The sequence below is a fragment of the Mustelus asterias genome, chromosome 15 (genome assembly GCF_964213995.1).
Source record: "Mustelus asterias chromosome 15, sMusAst1.hap1.1, whole genome shotgun sequence".
NCBI classification, from domain to species: Eukaryota; Metazoa; Chordata; class Chondrichthyes; order Carcharhiniformes; family Triakidae; genus Mustelus; species Mustelus asterias.
The window spans coordinates 16,425,944-16,450,922 of NC_135815.1; the positions used below are offsets into that span (position 1 = coordinate 16,425,944).

At 47.2% G+C, this 24,979-nt stretch overlaps 1 protein-coding gene and 1 pseudogene across 4 annotated transcripts in view; both read right to left on the reverse strand.

The window, feature by feature from the left end:
• The window catches only part of ltbp1 (latent transforming growth factor beta binding protein 1), a 356,653-nt gene that overhangs the window by 225,341 nt on the left and 106,333 nt on the right, over positions 1 to 24,979 (reverse strand). For all 4 annotated transcript variants that reach the window (XM_078229547.1, XM_078229548.1, XM_078229550.1 and 1 more), the window contains exons 6-8: positions 14,370 to 14,588; positions 7,889 to 8,166; positions 4,037 to 4,139 (exon numbers count right to left, since the gene is read on the reverse strand). In XM_078229547.1, the coding sequence (XP_078085673.1) occupies positions 4,037 to 4,139; positions 7,889 to 8,166; positions 14,370 to 14,588 (600 nt within the window). The remainder of the gene's footprint in view (positions 1 to 4,036; positions 4,140 to 7,888; positions 8,167 to 14,369; positions 14,589 to 24,979) is intronic.
• LOC144504921 (U2 spliceosomal RNA) lies at positions 16,378 to 16,557 on the reverse strand (annotated as a pseudogene).

A 24,979-nucleotide genomic window follows, 5' to 3' on the forward strand; every position in this document is an offset into this window, starting at 1 on the left:
CGACAACGCAGAATCGCTGAGCAGAAACTGATAGCCAAGTTCCTCACACATGAAGACGGCCTCAACCGGGATCTTGGGTTCATGTCACCCCCACGACTTGCCTGGGTTTGCAAAATCTCACTAACTGTCTTGTCTGGAGACAATACACATCTCTTTAGCCTGTGCTTAACCCTCTCTCCACTCGCATTGTCTGAATCTTTAAGACTTGATTACCTGTAAAGACTCGCATTCCAACAGTTATTTTGTAAATTGAGTTTGTGTCTTTATATGCCCTGTTTGTGAACACAGCTCCTCACTCACCTGATGAGGGAGCAGTGCTCCAAAAGCTAGTGCTGCCAAATAAACCTGTTGGACTTTAACCTGGTGTTGTGAGACTTCTTACTGCCCTTTCCAAGCCAGCACGTCCTTCCTTACATATGGGGCCCAAAACTGCTCACAATACTCCAAATGGGATCTGACCAGAGTCTTATACAGCATCAGAAGTACATCCCTGCTCTTGTATTCTAGCCCTCCCGACGTGAATGCTAACATTGCATTTGCCTTCCTAATTGCTGACTGAATCTTAAGAGAATCTTGAACAATGACTCCCAAGTCCCTTTGTGTTTCTGATTTCCTAAGCATTTTCCCACTGAGAAAATAGTCCCAGGCACCCAGGCACGTCTCCCCTAAACTTATCCCCTCTCACCTAAACCTGTGCCCTCTTGTAGGTGACCTTTCCACCCTGGGAAAAAGCCTCTGACTATCCACCCTATCTGTGCCTCTCAAAGTTTTGTAGACTTCTAACAGGCCACCCCTCAGCCTCCGTCTTTCCAGTGAAAACAATCCGAGTTTATCCAACCTCTCCTCATACTTCAAACCCTCCGGTCCAGGCAACATCCTCCTTCTCTGTCCTTTGTGTCTTTCATTACATTGTTGCTTCTCTTTAACTCTTCCAGGTGTCTCTTTCTCTGATATAGTCAACATAAATCTCTGGCTTTTCTCCCTTTCCTTAAAGATGGGAGGAGATGGGCAGCATTGCACGGCACACTGGGGAAAAGAGCAACCAATTATTCAGATAGTTGTCAATGGTTCCTTTCCCATCTTCTCCTGCAACCATTCTTCTTCCCCCATTCCCTTGGTTCCAGAGTGTCATCTACACCTTTGCCTTCCAACCAGTCTTTTCCTTATCCCCTTACTGTGATTACTAACCTCCTTCCTCATCTTGAACTATCAGCTTGATTCCAATATCATTCTCTGCACCTTACTCCATTATTATTCACCTCATTTTTAACACTCTGTCCACTCTCCGCCATGCCCCCCCCCCCCTCCCCCCACCCAATGATGGGTGATGAAAGGGGATTTTGCACATCCTCCACTCGCTCCACCCCATCTGCTCTCCCTCCTCCCCTTCCTTTTCTGTATTTGCCTTCAAAGTTCGACTTTTCTTCAGAGGTCAAATTAGAATGAAAAGAAATACCAGCCTACGTTTCCATCTGTCTCTCTCACTCATGCTCACTCTGCCATAGAATCGTAGAATCACACCAGTGCAGAAGAGGCCCTTTGGCCCATCGAGTCTGCACCAACACGCGAGAAACACCTGACCTCCCACCTAATCCCATTTACCAGCACCTGGCCCATAGCATTGAATGTTATGACGTCTCCCTGGTTGAAGGTATTAGCATTGACCTTTTGGCTCACTAAAGTCAGTGGATGTCTCTTTTTTCTCTCTCTCTTTCTGTGTCTGGCTCGTGCCTCTGTCACACCCTTCTCTACTTGACTCTCATATCTATGGACTAAAAAAACAGGTGGATTGGAGTCGAGCATCATGTTAGAATCCTAAAAATTTGAAAGCTAAACTGCCTGCTTCCATTTCTAATGGAGGTGGACAGGAGAGGAATGGGGCTATCAACCTGCCCACAGAGAGGCCTGCAATGTCAATGTTTTCATGAGGCTGCCAGCCACCTATTCAATCTGCTTTAAGTGGGCAGAAAGTGGGCAGCTGGTTTTCCCAGACTTCAGGACATTCAACAGCTGAAGGGAGGTGAAGACAGCTCTGAGGAGAGGGGAAGTGTCCTCATAGAATTATAGAATCATAGAATCCCTACAGTACAGAAAGAGGCCATTTGGCCCATCGAGTCTGCACCGACCACAATCCCACCCAGGCCCTACGCCCATATCCCTACATATTTACCCGCTAATCCCGCTAACCTACGCATCTCAGGACACTAAGGGCAATTTTTAGCATGACCAATCAACCTAACCCGCACATCTTTGGACTGTGGGAGGAAACCGGAGCACCCGGAGGAAACCCACGCAGACACGAGGAGAATGTGCAAACTCCACACAGACAGTGACCCAAGCCGGGAATCGAACCCAGGTCCTGGAGCTGTGAAGCAGCAGTGCTAACCACTGTGCTGCCGTTGCGCTCGTTGTGCTACCGCGCCGAGTCAAGCGGGATAAGAATGTTTCTCCCAGACAGCCATGCTCCTCCAACCCACCGGAATCCCGCCTCGCTATTTAAAAACACCCCGGATCGTGGATTGGAATCTACAAAGTCAGAGATGTGAGCTACACCCTCCGGGATCAGACTCCCCCCCACCACCCCACCCCACCCCACCCCCACCCCCCCCACCCCAAAAGTCTGGAAATCCTGGGTTTCCAGCTTTCTTGCTTGAAACACTGCACACACCACCTACAAGGGTGGCACAATGGTTAGTACTGCTGCCTCAGCACCAGGGACCGTGGTTCGATTCCCGGCTTGGGTCACTGTCTGTGTGGAGTTTCGTGTTCTGCCCGAATCTGCGTGGGTTTCCTCTCGATGCTCCGGTTTCCTCCCACAGTCCGAAAGACGTGCTGCTTAGGTGCATTGGCCATGCTAAATCCTCCCTCAGTGTACCCGAACAGGCCCTGGAGTGTGGCGACTAGGGGATTTTCACAGTAACTTCATTGCAGTGTTATTGTAAGCCTACTTGTGACACTAATAAATGAACTTTAAACTTTACAAAGAGAGCGAATATTCAGGCCTCTCTCCCCCTCGGCCTAATATATCTTTTGAAGTTTATACAAAACAGAGTAAGAGCTACTAACAGATGTGCCGTCAGACCTCAGCCATATTTGCCTTTCACACAGACATCCTCCCTTTTTGCTCATTTTAATTTTTCACTACGGAAAACCTGAAAATGAAATTTGGACTCACGATTTTCACAATTATTTTTGAGATAATGTAACAGGCAGAATGTGTGAGGAATCAAATAAAAATATCCCGCTATTACAGCAGATTGAACACTGATGCCCTTGGGAATAAGGAACAATACAGATGTACAGACTGCACAATGCAAATTCAGCACACACCTCTGAGCAGCAGGAGCAACTCAAAGCCCAGGCTTCTGGGACAGGCTTGGGGCCTACAAGTAAAAACTTGAAATGAAGACACCTTGTTATGAAATATGTCATTCTTTTTTAAATAAAGAGCAATTCAAGTAATATCAAACTTTTAGACCTAAGAAATTTCAGTTACTGTGGAAAAAAAACCTCAAAGCATATTGATCAATTTTCGTGAGTTTGATAGCCGAATTAGAAACATAGAAACATAGAAAAACTACAGCACAAAACAGGCCCTTCGGCCCCACAAGTTGTGCCGAACATGTCCCTACCTTTTAGGCCTACCTATAACCCTCCATCCTAATAGAAAATTGAACAGTATAATAGAGAATTGAACAGTATAAAACAGTGTCCTACAAAACCACCAAAAACATCTCTCTCAGAGTCTCACAAGGCGGAATTTTCCCGTCCCGCTCACCATGGGAATCATAGTGGACAGGACAGAAAATTCGTCGGACCATTTAAAGGCCTGTTGACCTTGGGCGGGAATTTCCGATTTTGGTAATACACAGCTGGAAAATCCCACCTAGCGTAGTAACAGGTGATTAACAAGAAGTTTTCATTGAATTAAGTGCCCCAGGTGTTTAGTATATAAAAGATAGATATATAAATCTTAGTCATGATTACACTGCTTAAAAAGAGAGGCTGTACTCATAAAACAAGCAAGTTCACTTACACGGCTTCTTAGGGCATTTCTGGCACTTGTGGAAACCCCAGGAAGTACCCACGGTTCCACAGCAATCTTCTTGCTTTGAAAGGCCAGGAAGAGGTTTCCCGCACTGCAAATAACCAAGAACGTAGAAGTTAGTTTGAGTTTACCACAGGCACTAAAGGCAAACAACCCGTTCAGTTCATCTATCCCACTTTCAAAACCATCCTTAAAGCCTCACCATCCCAGAATGCCCTAACCCACTGCCCTCCCTATGGGCCCTCAGACTGTGAAGATCCTCGGAACAATTTCCTACATTGAACCCTTCTGGAGAAACATGAATCGCTGTCGGAGCTGCCGGGCGTGTTTGATAAACTTAAGAAAATATTTCAAATCCATTTGCCACTCAAGCGTTTTAAGAATCTGTGAATTTATTGGATAAAAACTACAGGGGTCAGAAGTCAGTCAGTTTTCTACCTTTAGCTTTCCTCTTAACATTTTTTAATTCATTAATAGGACATGGACATCACTGGCTGGCCAGCATTTATTGCCCTTCCCTAGTTGCCCTTGAGAAGGGGTGGTGAGCTGCTATGGTGGGATTTGAACCCATGTGCCCAGATCATTAGCCTAGACCACTAACTAGTGCAATGAAATTACCACTTCACCACCGTCTACCCTAAAAGGTTACTCCAGAATGGAATCTTACTTCTAAGATTCTACAGAGATGAGGTTAATGTGCAAAATTAAAACGCATGGGACTGCGGATAACGTACTGGCATGGATTGAGAATTGGTTAGCAGACTGAGAGTAGGAATAAATGGGTCTTTTTTGAAGTGGCAGGCAGTGACTAGTGGGGTATCGCAGGGATCAGTGCTTGGGCCCCAGCTATTCACCACATACATCAATGATTTGGATGAGGGGATCAAATGTAATATTTCCAATTTGCTGAGGATACAAAACTAGGTGGAATTGTGGGTGGTGAGGAGCAAGTCAAGAGGCTTCAAGGTGATTTAGACAAGTTGAGAGAGTGGGCAAATACATAACAGATACAGTGTCACGTGGATAAATGTGAAGTTATCCAGTTCGGTCGGAAAGACAGAATTTAAATAGTGATAGATTGGGAAATGTTGATGTACAAAGGGACCTGAGCGTCCTTGCACACCAGTCTTAGAAACCAACATGGAGGTACAGTAAGCAGTTAAAAAGGCAAATAGACGCTGGCCTTCATTGCAAGAAGATTTGAGTACAGGAGCAAGGATGTCTTATTGCAGCTGTACACAACCTTGGTAAGACCACACCTGGAGTATTGTGTGCAGTTTTCTTCTCCTTACCTAAGAGAAGATATACTTTCCAGAGAGGAAGTGGATCAAAGTGGACTAATTCCTGGGATGGCAGGATTGTCGTATTAAGAAAGATTGGGTGGACTGGGCCTCTTTTCACTGGAGTTTGGAAGAACGAGAGGGGATCTCACTGAAACGTATAAAATTCTAACAGGGCTGGAGAGACTGGGTGCAAGGATGTTGCTTCCTCTCGCAAGGGGGTCTAGAACAAAGGGTCACAGTCTCAGGATACAGGGTAGGCCATTTAGGACTGAGATGAGGAGACATTTCTTCACTCACGAGGTGGTGAGCCTGTGGAATTCTCTACCACAGAGGGTTGCAGAGGCTAAGTCACTGGATATATGGGGCGGCACGGTGGCACTACTGCCTCACAGCGCCAGGGACCCAGGTTCAATTCCGGCCTCGGGTCACTGTCTGTGCGGAGTTTGCATGTTCTCCCCGTGTCCGCGTGGGTTTCCTCCGGGTGCTCCAGTTTCCTCCCACACTCCAAAGATGTGCAGGTTTAGGTGGATTGGTCATGCTAAATTGCCCCTTCCTGTCAGGGAGTCTAACAGGGCAAATTTGTGGGGAATGGGAATAGGGCCTGGGTGGGATTGTTGTCGGTGCAGGTTCAATGGGCTGAATGGCCTCCTTCTGCACTGTATGGATTCTATGATTCTTCTGTTCTACATTTAAGAAGGAAATAGATAAATTTCTAGATTCTAAAGGTGTCATGGAGACAGCAGGAGTACGGCATTGAGATAGATGATCAGCCTTGAGCACTTTGAATGGTGGAACAGGCTTGATAGGACAAATGGCCTACTTCTGTCCCTATTTAAGATTTGTGTTGATCATTCACAGAGCAATGATCTGCGGCACAGTTTAATGAACAAGAATTAAGATTAAAAGAAAGCCAAGGAACAACAAGAGGACTCCTCTGCTCTGATGAATGGTAACGGACCCGAATCATTAACTCTGTTCCTCTCCCCACTGACAGGGGAGAAAGGTTGACCGCGGGCCTCTCTGATCATTTCTAAACCCTCAGCTCTTCAGCCCAGGGATGGGGGCAGGAAGGCAGGGGGGGCGCCACAATGCAGCACACTGCCCAAGAAAATGCCCTTCCTGCCTCCAAAGCTCACCACAGCATCAGCCAAAATGTTAGTATTGAATAGCTTCTTTCTCCTACCCATTTAAATAGTCGTGTCAGCTGGAGAAACTGAGCAACGTGCACAATTAAGCACGTCAAAGATTGGGCGGCACGGCGGCACAGTGGTTAGCACTGCTGCCTCACAGCGCGAAGGACCCGGGTTCGATTCCCGGTTTGGGTCACTGTCTGTGTGGAGTTTGCATGTTCTCCCCGTGTCTGCGTGGGTTTCCTCCGGGTGCTCCGGTTTCCTCCCACAGTCCGAAAGGCCTGCTGGTTAGGGCGCATTGACCCGTACAGGCGCCGGATGGTGGCGACTAGGGGAATTTCACAGTAACTTCATTGCAGTGTTAATGTAAGCCTTACTTGTGACGAATAAATAAACTTTACTTTACTTTAAAGATCAGCAATTTAACACAACTCATTAATGGCCCACACCAGCAAACAGAAAGTTTGTTATAAAGCTTAAAAGGAGTCCACTGTATATAGATAGAGGTCCCGAAACACCTCAAGGTTTAGCCTATTGACAGAAGGATCTGTGATATAAACAGATTGAAAAGATGCGAGGTGATACATTACAGAAAGATTTGTTAATTAAATGCATCAGCCGCTCACTTTCCAACATTGTGCCCTCAAACCTCCACAGTTAAAGATTAGACATTCAGCTTCTGGAGTTTAGTCAGTTCCCAGCTGAACAAGGGCAGAGTAAGATTGAAGAAGGGATGTTGCAAGTTTGGTGCAGGAACCATTTCCTGCCTCCAGATGTCTACAGCGTGACTTGGCAATAATAACTCAATACAAATCATTATTTTTTATTATTCACTCATGGGATGTGGGCATCGCTGGCTGGGTCAGCATTTATTGCCCATCTCAGAGGGTGTTTAAGAGTCAACCACATCGCTGTGGCTCTGGGGTCACATGTAGGCCAGACCAGGTAAGGGCAGCAGATTTCCTTCCCTAAAGGGGCGTTAGTGAACCAGATGGGTTTTTTTACAACAATTGACAATGGTTTCATGGTTATCAGTAGAGTTTGAATTCCAGATTTTGATTGAATTCAAACTTCACCAGCTGCCGTAGTGAGATTCGAACACAGTTCCCCAGAGCATTACCCTGGGTCTCTAGTCCAGTGACAACACCACTACACCACCACCTCCCCACAATTAGTGAATATAATAGCAGCATCTAATGGAGACCATTGGCACTACAGAATCCTTTATTTCCGTTGTGTTTGGCTATCCAGTAAGGAACCTAAGGGTCCATTTGTGTGGTGTCCATCCTTGACATGAGAGGCCAAATGGCCTTCTCCTGCTCCTATGTTCTTATGTTCTAAGTTCACCACTGAATGCTCAAATCCAACGATGGCATCTTTGCTGCAAAGCTAACAAATAGACAAGCACCGGGCCTATAGAGTCTCACCTGTGTACCTGTAGTTTCCTGGAAGCAGCGGCCTAGCTTTGTTTGCGTTCTGGGATAGTGATGAGTACGAACTTGCTGGTGATGGGTGTAGACGGAATTCGGTACGTGAGGCACTGAAGGATTCGGAACGCGGTAAGAGATGTGCTGTTGACCCGGCTTGACAACGTTCACCTTCTGACCCGAGGAGGAACTGTCCACTCTGGACACCTGGTGGATCTGTACATTTGCCTCAGGTGGGTGCTTAACATGGATATTCACTAAGTTAGGAGGGAACTTCACTATATGGTCATGAAAGGAAAAACAAAAACATATCACTGGTGAATAATCATTGTAGGAAACATTTGTCCAAACAGATTGCTGCCTGTAAAGAGCTTACTTTCATGGTAAATACCATGTTGCATGTAGACAGTGCACATTGGTGGCCCGGTGGCGCAGTGGTTAGCACTGGCTGCCTCACAGTGCCAGGGTCCCAGGTTCAATTCCTGGCTTGGGTCACTGCCTGTGTGGAGTTTGCAAGTTCTCCCTGTGTCAGCGTGGGTTTCCTCCGGGTGCTCCAGTTTCTTCCCACAGTCCAAAGATGTGCGGGTTAGGTGGATTGGCCGTGCTAAATTGCCCCTAGTGTCAGAGAGATTAGCAGGGTAAATGTGTGGGGTTACGGGAATAGGGCCTGGGAGGGATTGTGGTTAGTACAGACTTGATGGGCTGAATGGCCTCCTTCTGTACTATAGGGATTCAATGATTCTATATGTATGGTATGGGGGCACATGGTTAGGTACATTGGCCGTGCTAAATTCTCCCTCAGTGTACCTGAACAACCACTGGAGAGTGGCAACTAGGGGATTTTCACAGTAACTTCATTGCATTGTTAATGTAAGCCGACTTGTGACAATAATAAATAAACTTTAACCAGTTGTTAGCACTGCTGCCTCACAGTGCCAGGGACCCAGGTTTGATTCCAACCTCGGGTGACTGTGTGGAGTTTGCACATCTTCCCCATGTCTGCCTGGGTTTCCTCCGGGTGCTCCGGTTTCCAAAGATGTGCAGGTTAGATGGATTGGCTGTGCTAAATTGCCCCTTAGAGTTATGGCTATAGGGTGAGGCGTGGGCCTGGGTCAGACACATTGCCAAAGAGTCGGTACAGACTCGGTGGGCCGAATGGCCTCCTGCTGCACTGTAGGGATTCTAATAGTGGGATTTTCCACTCTCTGCACGGCGCGTTTCCCAGCAGCAGAGGGCGTTTGCCATTGGCTGCCCGCGGGATCTTCCAGTCCCACCAATGTCTACAGAGTTGTGCATGGCACGCCCTTCCCATTGCGGTGGGGTCGCCTTTGGCAGGACCGGGAAGTCCGACTGGTGGGAAGGGCTGGAAAAGTCAGCTCATTGAATCACACCTCTGTGGAACAGTGTTGCGTACAGAGGATGGTGAATCGCGATAAGCTGAATTATATAACGTCTACAACAATGTTACATTATTGGCATTAGCCAGTGCAGTTTAGGCCAGGAATCAAATGTATAAACTTCTGGGAATCGATATAACTTAATACCTCATAGAATCATCGAATCTCTACAGTGCAGAAGGAGGCCATTCAGCCCATTGAATCTGCACCAACTCTCCAGCAGAGCATCTTACCTAGGTCCACCCCTTTGCCCTATTCCTGTAACTCCCACACATTTTTTTAATCCCACTAACCTACACATGTTTCGATTCTAAGGGTCAATTTAGCATGGCCAATCAACCTAACCTGCACATCTTTGGACTGTAGGAGGAAACCAGAGCACCCGGAGAAAACCCACGCAGACACGGGGAGGACGTGTAGACTCCACACAGACAGTGACTCGAGGTTGGAATTGAACCCGGGTCCCTGGCGCTGTGAGGCAGCGGTGCTAATGGCTGTGCCACCCTGCTGCCTTCGCCTTCCCCTTAAACACTGTTATCAACAGAGGAAGACGTTTCTGATTTGTATCTGGTGTCTCAAGCCACAACGGTCTAGCTTTCACCCTCAGGACGATTGCGGGAATTTTACCGCCCCGTCCGCCACGGAATCGGAGCGGCAAGGGGAGAGCAATGGAAATGTCCGTTGACTTCGGGCGTGATTTTCTGGTCGCAGGTCGAGTGAGACTGTAAAATCCTGCCCGACAGGTGCGAGTGCCAACATAACGACACCAGCAGAGAGATCACAAACACGACAAAAACTCCAAAAATTAAAATATTGTAATGATAAATAAAACAGAATGTCAAAAGTTTATTTATTTATTTGTCACAAATAAGGCTTACATTGACACTGCAATGAAGTTACTGTGAAATTTCCCAAGTCACCACACTCCGGCGCCTGTTCGGGTTACACTGAGGGAGAATTTAGCACGGCCAATGCACCTAACCTGCACATCTTTGGACTGTGGGAGGAAACCGGAGCACCCGGAGGAAACCCACGCAGACACGGGGAGAACATGCAGGCTCACACAGACAGTGACCCGAGACCGGGAATCGAACCCGGGTCCCTGGCACTGTGAGACAGCAGTGCTAACCACCGTGCAACCCCTAAAGATTGCAAGAGAAGATTTATTCCACTGACGTTTTTCTTGTGGTTTTCATTAGCCATGTTGCTAGGCATGGGTTTCTTTAATTAATTATAATTTGCTGACAAGTCCATGAGTCAGGTATGGTTGTTATTCAGACTAGTGGAAAGTTTCACAAAGTGTGTCGCAACATTGCACAATACCGATTACAGGCTTTGATCTGATTCAACCACTTTCTAAAATCATTAATTGGCAAATGCAGAGTTTAAGAAAGAAAGGTTTACAACTGAAACAAAAACAGAGGTTGCTGCAATTATGCTGCAGATCTTTCAGCCTCTGACAAGAAGCCTTGATTGTCAATCCAACTACATTGAATTTACTGCAGGCCCGATGGGCTGAATGGCCTCCTTCTGCACTGTAGAGATGCTACGATTCTATGAGGTATTAAGTTATATCAATTCCCAGAAGTTTACAGATCTGATTCTTGGCCTAAACTGCGCTAGCTAATGTCAATAATGTAATTCAGTGGGCTGGCTTTTCCAGCCCTTCCCACCAGTAGGGCTTTACCACACAAAAACAGACCAGCTGGTTTGTGCTGGTGTTAATGCTCCTCTCTCATCTGAATTCCCGATTGGATTCTCCCATGTTCCTTCATCGCATAGGAGGCTGGTGAGACCACATCTGGAGTATTGTGCCCAGTTTTGGTCTCCTTACTTGGGGAAGGATGTGGTGGCATTGGAGGCAGTTCAGAGGAGGTTCACCAGGTTGATTCCGGGATGAAAGAGTTGACGTATGAGGAGGGATTAAACAGTTTGGGCTTGTACTCGCTGGAGTTTAGAAGGATGAGAGGGGGTCTGATCGAGGGATATAAAATACGATAAGGGATTGATAATGTAAACATAGACCAACTGGGGAATTTTCCCGTCCCAGCAGGGGACAGACAATGTCTGTTGGCTTCAGGTGGGATTTTCCAGTTTTGGGGTGAGCATGGCCAGAAGATTCCACTCCAAATGTTTCCCCTCGTGGGGCAATCACAAGCAAGAGGTCACAGGTATAGGCTGAGAGGCAGTAGATTTAAAACTGAGATGAGGAGGAACTACTTCTTGCAAAGGGGGGTGAATTTGTGGAACTCGCTGCCCCATAGCGCGGTGGAGTCTGAATCATTGAATGGCTTCAAAAAGGAGATGGACATATTTCTGATTTTAAAATGGGTTAAAGGGATAAGGGGAACAGGTGGGGAGGTGGATTTGAGGTCAGGGAGAGATCAGCCATGATCTGATTGAATGACGGAGCAGGTTTGAAGGGCTGAATTTGCCGACTTCTGCTCCTAATTGCTATGTTCCTACGGGCGGGATTTTATGGCCTCATTCGTGGCAGGCAAGGTGGTAGAGTTCCAGCGTATGTTTATCTCCGGACGCCCTACACCAGCATTCATCTCCATGGACTGTCCCATGCTCTGCTCCTATCTAGGAGGGCAGCCCCCCATCGATCCCGCAGCCAACCCTGAGCTGAACATCTTTCGCACAACAATAGCTCGCTTAGTTCCACACTCTGACGTTGAGCAAAGGATTTCTGCCTGAAATGTTCTTTTTGCCTTCGCTCCTCCAATTCTGGTCACTTGGTCACCCCAATTTTAATTGTTCCATTGATGTGCCTACAGCTGCCAAGACCCAAAGCTCTGGAATTCCACCCCTTAAACAGGGCGGCACGGTGGCACAGTGGTTAGCACTGCTGCCTCACAGCACCAGGGACCCGGGTTCAATTCCGGCCTCGGGGGACTGTCTGTGCGGAATCTGCACGTCCTCCCCATGTCTGCGTGAGTTTCCTCCAGGTGCTCCGGTTTCCTCCCACACTCCAAAGACGTGTGGGTTATAGAGTCATAGAGGTTTACAGATGGAAACAGGCCCTTCGGCCCAACTTGTCCATGTCGCCCTTTTTTTTTAACCACTAAGCTAGTCCCAATTGCCCGCATTTGGCCCATATCCCTCTATACCCATTCTTACCCATGTAACTGTCTAAATGCTTTTTAAAAGACAAAATTGTACCCACCTCTACTACTACCTCTGGCAGCTTTTTCCAGACACTCACCACCCTCTGTGTGAAAAAATTGCCCCTCTGGACACTTTTGTATCTCTCCCCTCTCACCGTAAACCTATGCCCTCTAGTTTTAGACTCCCCGACCTTTGGGAAAAGATATTGACTATCTAGTTGATCTGTGCCCCTCATTATTTTATAGACCTCAATAAGATCACTCCGCAGCCTCCTACGCTCCAGAGAAAAAAGTCCTAGTCCATCCAGCCTCTCCTTATAACTCAAACCATCAAGTCCCGATAGCATCTGAGTAAATCTTTTCTGCACTCTTTCTAGTTTAATAATATCCTTTCTATAATAGGGTGACCAGAACTGTACACAGGACAGATTAGGTGGATTGGCCATGGCAAATTACCCCTTAATGTCCAAAAATGTATAGGTTGGGGGGATTAGTGGGGTAAATGCGTGAGGTTACGGGGATAGGGCATATGGAGTGGGCCTGTGTAAGATGCTCTGTTGGAGAGTTGGTGCAGACTTGATGAGCGGAATGGCCTTCTTCTAGATTGTAGGGATTCTATGAAACCTCCGCCTTCGAATAGACCTCTTTTGACCTTATGTGACTCGGTGGCTACTCCTGTGAAGGGCTTTTGGGGGCATTTGATTACGGTATAAACACAGACTGTCGGTGCTGGTATTAAAGAACTGTCTGTGCTGATTCAAGCAGCAGCACAGTTGATATTTGTGAGCTCCCCAGTATCCATCCCATCGCTCCGGGTTGCCATGACACCGGGCAATTACACGTTCCTCACCGTCTGTGATGGCCGACTCGACACGGCTGAACTTAACTGAGAAAAGTTCTATTAAGAAGCACTTGTGAAAATTACCAAGAAGTGCTGATGATTTGAAATCACTGCTTAGTGAATGTCTAAGTGAAAGTTTATATTGCTGATGAACTGCAATTTGGAGAACAAAATCCCTTCTGAGAATCAGATAGAAAGTACAGAACAGAAACAGGCCATTCAGCCCATCTGATCCATGCTATTGTTTGTTCTCCGTGCACATTGGATTTTTTTGTTTCGCTAACTGGCATGAAGATAACAGATTTCTTTTATCTCCGTGTTTTCTGAATTATTATTAAACCTAAAACAATTGCCCAACTCTGCTAGAATAAACCTGCTTCTGTTGTAATGCGCTAGTTTACCCATAGACCGAAGAGAGAAAAACACACATATACACACATTCACACTCACACCCACACACCCTCACACACACACACCCTCACACACACACCCTCACACACACACCCTCACACACACACACACACCCACACACACACACCCTCACACACACACACACACACACACCCTCACACACACACACCCTCACACACACACACCCTCACACACACACACCCTCACACACCCTCACACACACACACCCTCACACACACACACCCTCACACACACACACCCTCACACACACACACCCTCACACACACACACACTCACACACACACACCCTCACACACACACACCCTCACACACACACCCTCACACACACACACACCCTCACACACACACCCTCACACACACACCCTCACACACACACCCTCACACACACACACACCCTCACACACACACACACACACCCTCACACACACACACACCCTCACACACACACACACACCCTCACACACACACACACCCTCACACACACACACACCCTCACACCCACACACACCCTCACACCCACACACACCCTCACACGCACACACACCCTCACACACACACCCTCACAACACAACACACACACCCTCACAACACAATACACACACCCTCACAACACTCACAACACACACATGCAAACCCTCAGACACACACACACACACACACACATAAAGTCTCTGGGAGGTTAAAGAAAATGTGAACCTTACTTTGTAGGCCAGGCTTTCCACCGACTGATAGCGGCAATGTGTGCGTCGAGTGAACTACCGGAGAGCTCGGAGCTTTGCCAGCGTGCTGATACTGCTGCCGTTGGCCATTGGAGGGCTGCACCGGGATGTGGCACAGCTTGCCGGTAAAATTAGGGGAGCACTGGCATTTGTTCCTGGAAGTGCACTGTCCTCCGTTCATACAGGGCAAGTGGCAGACAACTGAAAAGATAAACCCGACAGTAAGAGCAGTGCGGCAAACTGACAACAAACTACAACGCTTTCAGCTTTTTCATAAGACCATAAGACGTAGGAGCAGAGGTAGGCCATTCAGCCCATCGAGTCTGCACTGCCATTCAATGAGACCATGACAGATCTGATATGATAGTCCTCACTTTCCTGCCTTATCCCCATAACCCTCGATTCCCTTACTGATTAAACACCTGTCTCAGCCTTGAACATAATCAACGACCCAGCCTTTACAACCCTTTGTGGTAAAGAAATTCCACAGATTCACTACCCTCTGAAAGAAATTCCTCCTCACCTCAGTCCTAAATGGGAGACCGCTTACTCTGAGATTATGCCCTCTAATCCAAGACTCTCCCACAAGGGGAAATGACCTCTCAGCATCTACCTTGTCAAGCCCCCTGAGAATCTTACATGTCTCAATAAAGTCTCCTCTCATTCTTCTAAACTCCAATGAGTACAGGCCCAACCTACTCAACCTTTCCTCATAAGAAGATCCCTCCATACCCGGGATCGACCGAGTGAACCTTCCCTGGACTGTACAATCTTCAGCACCATACAGTCAGGTGAACAGGTTATGCATCATGACGATTTTACAACAACAAATTGCATTTATATAGGCCCTATAATGTGGTATAACGCCCTCCAAAGGACTCCACACGAGTAAAGGGTACTCCACAGAAGCAAAATCAGACAGACTGACACAGAGCCAAATAAGGAGATATTAGGTCAGGTGACCAAAAAGCGAGGTCAATGCGGTAGGTTTTGTGGAGCGTTTAAAGGAGGCGAGAGAGAGAGAGAGAGACAGGGGAAGGAAGAGATTCCAGAGCTTAGGGCCCAGTCTAAAGGCACAGCCGCCAATGGAGCAGTGGTGAAAATCGAGGGTGGGCAAGTGGCCAGAATTCCGACATGTAGGAGCAAATATAGGCGATGGATAATACACAATCTATGAAAGTAAGCGTGCAGGTACAGCAGGCAGTAAAGAAGGCAAATGATATGTTGGCCTTCATAGCGAGAGGATTTGAGTATAGGGATGGGGATGTTTTGCTGCAATTGTATAGGGCGTTGGTGAGGCCACACCTGGAGTACTGTGTGCAATTTTGGTGTCCTTGCTATAGAGGGAGTCCTGCGAAGGTTTACCAGGCTGATTCTCGGGATGGCAGGTCTGTTATATGAGGAGAGACTAAGTTGGTTAGGATTGCATTCACTGGAAGAAGAGTGAGAGGGGATCTCATAGAAACTTATAAAATTCTAACAGGGTTAGACAGGGTAGTTCCCAATGGTGGGAGAGTCCAGAACTAGGGGTCATAGTTTGAGGATAAGGGGTAAACCTTTTAGGACTGAGGTAACGAGAAATTTCTTCACCAGAAAGTGGTGAATGCGTGGAATTCACTACCCCAGAAAGTAGTTGAAAATAGTTCTTGGGGCTAACCGGATCAAAGGATATGGGGGCGGGGGGGGGGGGGGGGGGGGGGGGGTAGAAACCGGGCGACAGAGTACTTGGGCAATGCAGTGGGACACCGCACTGAGGCTCCGCACTGGGGCCCGGCACTGGGGCTCCGCACTGGGATGTTCGTGGGATGTGTGGGTGCCGCTGGTTAGGCCAACATTTATTTTTTTTTTATACTTTTCCAATTCAATCAAATCAAATCCAATTCAGAGTCTCAACAAGTTGAGACATTTCTGATCCAGGCTGACAAGACAGGACGGGAGACCAAAACCACCCTGTCCTGGGCCCGATCTACATGAGTCAAGCTGATTGGAGAAGGGGGAGGATCCTCCTCCAAGACTTGAGCTCATTTGCATCTTAGCCAAAAGGCCAAGATGCCGCTTTTAAAAATTGCTTCATATGAAACATATGAAGCCTCAGCGTAACCCAATGACCCCAACCAAGTGCAGGCGATCCATACTACACTTGATCTTAGCCAAAAGGCCGAGAAGCAACATTTATTGCCAATCCATAACTGCCCCTTGAGAAGGTGTTGGTGAGCTGCCTTCTTGAACCACTGCAATCCATGTGGTGTAGCTACATCACAGTAAGAGTGTTAACAACACCAGGTTAAAGTCCAATAGGTTTATTTGGTAGTAAATGCCATTAGCTTTCGGAGCCCTGTGCCTTCGTCAGATGGAGTGGATATCTGCTCCCAAACAAGGCAAACAGAGACACAAAATCAATTTACAGAATACTGATTAGAATGCGAATCTTTACAGCTAATCAAGTCTTAAAGATACAGACAATGTGAGTGGAGGGAGCATTAGGCACAGGTGCTTAATGCTCCCTCCACTCACATTGTCTGTATCTTTAAGATCTGGTTGGTTGTAGGGATTCGCATTCTAATCAGTATTCTGTAACTTGATTTTGTGTCTCTGTTTGCCTTGTTTGAGAGCAGATATCCACTCCGTCTGATGAAGGAGCAGGGCTCCAAAAGCTAATGGCATTTGCTACCAAATAAACCTGTTGGACCTTAACCTGGTGTTGTTAAAACTCTTACTGTGTTTACCCCAGTCCAACGCCGGCATCTCCACATTGTGTAGGTACATCCACAGGGCTGTTCAGGAGGGAATTCCAGGATTTTGACCCAGTGTCAGACAACAGTCATAATGCAGTCATAAAGAATAAAGAAAATTACAGCACAGGAACAGGCCCTTCAGCCCTCCAAGCCTGCACCAACCATGCTGCCCGACTAAACTAAAACCCCCTACCCTTCCAGGGACCATATCCCTCTATTCCCATCCCATTCATGTATTTGTCAAGATGCCCCTTAAAAGTCATTATCGTATCTGCTTCCACTGCCTCTCCCGGCAGCGAGGTCCAGGCACCCACCACCCTCTGTGTAAAAAACACAGTAAGTAAGCAAGACCACTCTTAAGCAAATGGACCAAAACTGTACAAAGTCCACATGTGGTCTCACTAAGGCCCGGAACAGCTGCAGCAGCACATTGCGACTTTTATACTCGAATCCCCTTGCAAGTAAAGACCTTTCCTGCTCTAAAGGTTATACTATCTACACACCAGCAACAATTAATCAAATACATACACCAGCTATCTATAAACAGTGCAAACAATCCTAAAGAGGAACGTAATCATCTCCCAGTTATGTATATCTTGTACAAAAAGGGGCAACACCTCTCTTCAAGCTGCTTTTAACCTGGATACCAATAAACACAGTGATCTGGAAATACCAAAAACTAAAATCCCACCAACTGTGCATTCGACACATCTCCCGCCAGTGTACTCGTGTTGTTCTCCCTCCAACTCGAGTGATGGAATGTTGAGTATATTGGGCCGGCACGGTCGCACAGTGGTTACCACTGCTGCCTCACATCACCAGGGACCCGGGTTCGATTCCTGGCTTGGGTGACTGTCTGTGTGGAATCTGCACGCTCTCCCCGTGTCTGTGTGGGTTTCCTCTGGGTGCCCCAGTTTCCTCCCACAGTCCAAAGATGTGCCGGTTAGGTTGATTGGCCATGCTATAAATTGCCCCTTAGTGTCCCAGGACATGTGGATGAGGGGGATAAGCGAGGTAAATAGGTGGGGGTTAGGGGGATAGGGCCTGGGTGGGATGCGCTGTTAGAGAGTCAGTGCAGACTTTATGGGCTGAATGGCCTCTTTCTGCGCTGTAGGGATTGTATGATATTCACAGCTGAAGGTACACGCCAGTGCAAAAACATGTTTGCACAGGTCACACGATCATAGACTCTTGGATGTTCTGGAGTTGCCCAGGTAACGCGGACGGTGCCAGCGTTTGCTGGCTAAAGGTTAGCGCACATGCCCTAACTTCATAGTCCCCGAAACGTACCTTTGCCTGAATCTCACAAGCACCACCCCCTACCTCTATTGTGACATTTTCAATTCCTCTGAAAGCACGGCCAAACTGAACAAACTAACCTATTGATGGGAGAAGCTAAAGGGCTGTCAAGGTGCTGCCATCGCTGACCCTCATGGTAGGTTGGTGCAAAAGGTTGGATCTCATGGGATAAAGGGGGAGGTGGCGAGATGGGTGGAGAACTGGCTTGGTCACAGAAGACAGAGGATGGTAGTGGAAGGGTCTTTTTCCGGCTGGAGGCCTGTGACTAGTGGTGTTCCGCAGGGCTCTGTATTGGGACCTCTGCTGTTTGTGATTTATATAAACGATCTGGAAGAAGGTGTAAATGGGGTGATCAGTAAGTTTGCGGACGACACGAAAATGGCTGGACTTGCAGATAGTGAGGAACATTGTCAGAGGCTACAGAAGGATATAGATAGGCTGGAAACTTGGGCAAAGAAATGGCAGATGGAGTTCAATCCAGATAAATGCGAAGTGATGCATTTTGGTAGAACTAATGTAGGGGGGAGCTATACGATAAATGGCAGAACCATAAAGGGTGTAGATATGCAGAGGGACCTGGGTGTGCAAGTCCACAGATCCTTGAAGGTGACGTCACAGATGGAGAAGGTAGTGAATAAGGCATATGGCATGTTTGCCTTTATAGGACGGGGCATAGAGTATAAAAGTTGGGGTCTGATGTTGCAGTTGTATAGAACGTTGGTTCGGCCGCATTTGGAATACTGCGCCCAGTTCTGGTCGCCACACTACCAGAAGGACGTGGAGGCTTTAGAGAGAGTGCAGAGGAGTTTACCAGGATGTTGCCTGGTATGGAAGGGCTTAGTTACGAGGAGTGATTGGGTAAACTGGGGTTGTTCTCACTGGAAAGACGGAGGATGAGGGGTGACCTAATAGAGGTGTATAAAATTATGAAAGGCATAGATAGGGTGGACGGTGGGAAGCTTTTTCCCAGGTCGGTGGTGACGTTCACGAGGGGTCATAGGTTCAAGGTGAAGGGGGGGAGGTTTAACACGGATATCAGAAGGACGTATTTTACACAGAGGGTGGTGGGGGCCTGGAATGCGCTGCCGGGCAAGGTGGTGGAAGCGGACACACTGGGAACGTTTAAGACTTATCTAGATAGCCACATGAACGGAGTGGGAATGGAGGGATACAAAAGAATGGTCTAGTTTGGACCAGGGAGCGGCACGGGCTTGGAGGGCCGAAGGGCCTGTTCCTGTGCTGTGTTGTTCTTTGTTCTTTGACTGAAAGCTTTTCAACACTTCTGAACAAATACTTTGTTCCATTCACGCTGTTCGTCACAGCTCGGTCAGAGCAGCTTCTTTATGTATTTTTCTTTATAATAGTGACTCTCCAAAATGCAGGATAAATAAAACAAATGAAAGAGTGGGGGGGGCAAACATTCAATTCTTATTGGCTCTGTTTCGCCACAGTATCTCATTCATTGAAGGAAATGGCAACCGGCCATTCTTACACTTCAAGAGAGAAAACATTTTTTAAAAAGTTTACTTCATTAATGTCACAAATGAGTTTATATTAACACTGCAATGAAGTTACTGTGAAAATCCCTTAGTTGCCACACTCCAGCGCCTGTTCGGGTAACACTGAGGGAGAATTTAGCACGGCCAACGCACCTAATCAGCACATCTTCCAGAATGTGAGAAGAAACAGGAGCACCCGGAGGAAATCCATGCAGGCAACGTGCAGACTCCGCACAGACAGTGACCCAAGCCGGGAATCGAACCCGGGGCCCTGGTGCTGTGAGGCCACGGTGCTAACCCACTGTGCTACCCCAATCGTCAATCCAAACAATTGATATCCCACACACAAGAGCCCTGCTTGGTTGTACTGAAAGCAGTCGTGTTTTCCTAAAGGACAATGGCCGGAATTCTCCAGCCGTTCACGGGATTCTCCGGTCCCGCCGGCCTGAGGTGACATCAGTGGGAATTCCCATTGACAGCGGCGGGACCAGAGAATCCCGCTGCTAGCAAACAGCGCGCCACATCCCGCTGGCGGGAAACACGCAGCTGGGAGGCTGGAGAACCTCACCCAATATAAGGATTTGAAAAAAAATGGAATCGTACTACAAGAACTCTGTTACTCGGTGCTGCAGATTACACCTCTCAGTCTCCATCCACTGCATCAGAAACCTCCATGTCCTTCTTTTAACCACAGAACTGTGGTTTCAGTACTGCACTGCCCTTATTCCCGTCAGCCCATCAAAAAGCTGATGTGGTTTTACAGCTCATTTCTCCCTTTGTCTTGGGTGAAAAAAAATGTTGGAAAAAATGTTTTAAGTTACAAATTTTTTGAGAGTCAATTATTTTTTGATACTTAACTTTAAGGATGTCCGATCAACGGGAACAATAGGAAAATTTTGGTTTTAAGTGTCGGCCACTGTCGTTGAATCCCTACAGTGCAGAAGAGACCATTCAGCCCATCAGGTCTGCACTGAATCGCTGCAGGACTATCTTACCCAGGCCCTCTCCCCCCGCCCTATCGCTGCAACCCCAGTCATTTACCCTGGTCAATCCCCCTGACCTACACCTCTTGAGACACTAAGGGGAAATTTAGCCTGGCCAATCCACCTAACTTTAGACCGTGGGAGGAAACCAGAGCACCCGGAGGAAACCCACGCAGATATGGGGAGAACGTGCAGATTCCACACAGTGACCCAAGCCGGGAATCGAACCCGGCTCCCTGGCGCAGTGAGGCAGCAGTGTTAACCACTGTGCCACCGTGTCGTCCCATCAACGTGTGAGGGACGTAAGGTTTCTGTTGCAGTTCCTGGCACCCATGAGAAGCACACATCAAGATACTGTATCTTGGATGGAGAGCCCTGTGGTTATTTATACATTAAAATTAGTGTCTGGGATATATGGGGGTTTCATTTACAACGTCCACCAGGGTCCAAATCTTCTCTCCCGGGTCAGGTGCACGCAGTGGGGAAGCATTCCCGACTCCGTGAATCCAATTTTTAAAATGGTTAATTTAGATTAAAGGTCGTGGCCTGAGAAGAAGTGACGAAACTGCGCAGTAAGCTTACCTCGGGGCTTTGACCCTGCGACCAAAAATTTCTAAAAAGCAAAAAACATCCCTCTGGCCCTCACGCCTCACATTCCCTCACCCCGCTCCCCCACCCCACGCAAACTCCCCATGCCCCATCCATACCAATGCATGCCACCTCGTGCCCTGTATCCACCTGCTCTTACCACATCTATTCTGCACATTTTAGGTTTCACAGTCCTCAGGCTGAGTTCAGAGGAAACAGTTAGTGATTTAAATGGCCAACCGCCACTGTAAACTATACAAAATGCGTCCTACCCCCATTCCTGCCCCCACAAGAATGGTAAGTGCAGTGTTTGGGGCAAAGCTTAGGATTGGCACCACTTTCGCCATGTTGAAGAGGATCTCCACCACGGCTGAACCCAGGAGTGGGGTCCTCTTACAGCTGCTCAATTTAGCTAAGGTGAGATGAACCAGCACAACTGAACGACAACTAAACTCTGCATTTACATAGCACCTTTAATGGGCAGCACGGTGGCACAGTGGTTAGCACTACTCCCTTACAGTGTCAGGGACCCGGGTATGATTTCCGGCTTGGGTCATTGTCTGTGCAGAGTCTGCACGTTTTCCCCGTGTCTGCGTGGGTTTTCTCCGGGTGCTCTGGCTTCCTCCCATAGTCCAAAAGACATGCTGGTTAGGTGCATTACAAAGAACAAAAAAAATTACAGCAGAGGAACAGGCCCTTCGGCCCTCCAAGGCTGCATCGACTATGCTGCCCGACTGAACTAAAACCCCCTACCCTTCTGGGGACCATATCCCTCTATTCCCATCCTATTCATGTATTTGTCAAGACAACCCTTAAAACTCACTATCGTATCTGCTTCCACTACCTCTCCCAGCAGCGAGTTCCAGGCACCCACCACCCTCTGTGTAAAAAACTTGCCTCGTACATCTCCTTTAAATCTTGCCCCTTGCACCTTAAACCTATGCCCCCTAGTAATTGACTCTTCCATCCTAGGAAAAAGCTTCTGCATATCCACTCTGTCCATGCCCCTCATAATCTTGTAGACTTCTATCAGATAGCCCCTCAACCTCCACCATTCCAGTGAGAACAAACCAAGTTTCTCCAACCTCTCCTCATAGCTAATGCCCTCCATACCAGGCAACATCCTGGTAAGTCTTTTCTGTACCCTCTCCAAAGCCTCCACATCCTTCTGGTGGTGTGGCGACCAGAATTGAACACCATATTCCAAGCGTGGCCTAACTAAGGTTCTATAAAGCTGCAATATGGCTTGCCAATTTTTAAACTCAATGCCCCGGCTGATGAAGGCAAGTATGCCTTCTTGACTACCTTCTCCACCTGCATTGCCACTTTCAGTGACCTGTGTACCTGTACACCCAGATCCCATTGCCTATCAATAATCTTAAGGGTTCTGCCATTTACTGTATATTTCCTATCTGTATTAGACCTTCCAAAATGCATTAAGTTACATTTGTCCGGATTAAACTCCATTTGCCACCTCTCTGCCCAAGTCTCCAACCGATCTATGTCCTTGGCCATGCTAAATTCTCCTTCAATGTACCCAAACAGGCGCCGGAGTGTGGCGACGAGGGGATTTTCACAGTAACTTCATTGCAGTGTTAATGTAAGCCTTGTGACACTAATAACTAAACTTTAAAACTGTAAACTTTATATCCACAGTGCTCCACATGAGTATTTGCTGAGGAAAGATTGCTGGCAGCACCCGTTGGGAACAACACACTTTACGGATGTTTTAGCAGTGATGTCGACCAGTGGATTGGGAACCACCTCTGCAAATGAAACTTTGCCCCTCATTGACCATCACCTCAGCAATACCCGGGATACCCGGGCCAGCCGCAATGGGAGGACATCTACCCTCATTCCAAAGAAAGAGGTTTTGACAGCTGAACAGTGTCGATTTATGGACCGACTGTATTTAACCTTTCACACCCATTCCCTTAAAAAAATGTAAAAGCTAAACAGTTTGATTGAGTTTTAGCCCATTAACGATGTTCATTTGAACCTCTGTCAAGTAAGCAATGTAACAAATGGATTTTAAGGATGGACTGATTATAGAATGCTGGCGCACAGACAATTTCCACTGTCGCAGTGGATTAAAATTGCAAAAAAAAAATCTGCATTTATATAGTGCCTTTCATGTCCTCAGGACTTCCCAAAGGGCTTTGCTGTCAAATAAATCAATTAAAATTTTAAAGTTGGATCCATTGCCTTGTGACTTAGAGGCAACAATGCTATCACAGAGTGACGACTGACATGTAAAACGATGATTAATACCTTCTTCAAGTTGTCAATCACTCTGACCGTATCCATATCCGAGAATTATAGGCATAGAATCATAGTCATAGTCACATAATCATAGAGTCATAGAGGTTTACAGCACGGAAACAGGCCCTTCGGCCCAACTTGTCCATGCCACCCTTTTTTTGAAACCACTAAGCCAGTCCCAATTGCCCGCGTTTGGCCCATAACCCTCTACACCCATCTTACCCATGTAACTGTCCAAATGCTTTTTAGTCATTAAAAATATTGAGAGTCATTGAGAGCATTGGGGTGCTTTACTATTACTGATCAAACTAACATAAAACGCAAGAGAAGATTGTTGCTGTCATGTATGTTGGGGGCTTAGCCCTTTTAAGGGAACAGGTCATGTGGCCCTGAGTGTCTGGAGATCTGCCGGGGCCCATCCTGGAGAGAGAGCGAGTGAGACCTGCAAATAAATACCTATGTGCCCCGACATCTATCTGTGCAGCCAGTTCTTGGGATACCAATCCCCATTCCCTCACCCCCTCCCCTCCCTCCCTCCCACCCCACAGTTGCTGAATCCATAATGGTTTAATTCAGATAAATGCGAGGTGATGCATTTTGGTAGATTGAACCAGGGCAGGACTTACTCAGTTAATGGTAGGGCGCTGGGAAGAGTTTAGAACAAAGAGATCTAGGGGCACATGTTCATAGCTCATTGAAAGTGGAGTCACAGGTGGACAGAGTGGTGAAGAAGGCATTCCGCATGCTTGGTTTCATTGGTCAGAACATTGAATACAGGAGTTGGGACATCTTGTTGAAGTTGTACAAGACATTGGTAAGGCCACACTTGGAATACTGTGTGCAAATCTGGTCACCCTATTATAGAAAGGATATTATTAAACTAGAAAGAGTGCAGAAAAGATTTACTAGGATGCAACCGGGACTTGATGGATTAAGTTATAAGGAGAGGCTGGATAGACTGGGACCTTTTTCTCTGGAGCATAGGAGACTTAGAGGTGATCTTATTGAGGTCTGTAAAATAATGAGGGGCATAGATCAGCTAGATAGTCAATATATTTTCCCAAAGGGAGAGGAGTCTAAATCTAGAGGGTATAGGTTTAAGGTGAGAGGGGAGAGATACAAAAGTGTCCAGAGGGGCAATTTTTTCACACAGAGGGTGGTGAGTGTCTGGAACAAGCTGCCAGAGGTAGTAGTAGAAGAGGGTACAATTTTGTCTTTTAAAAAGC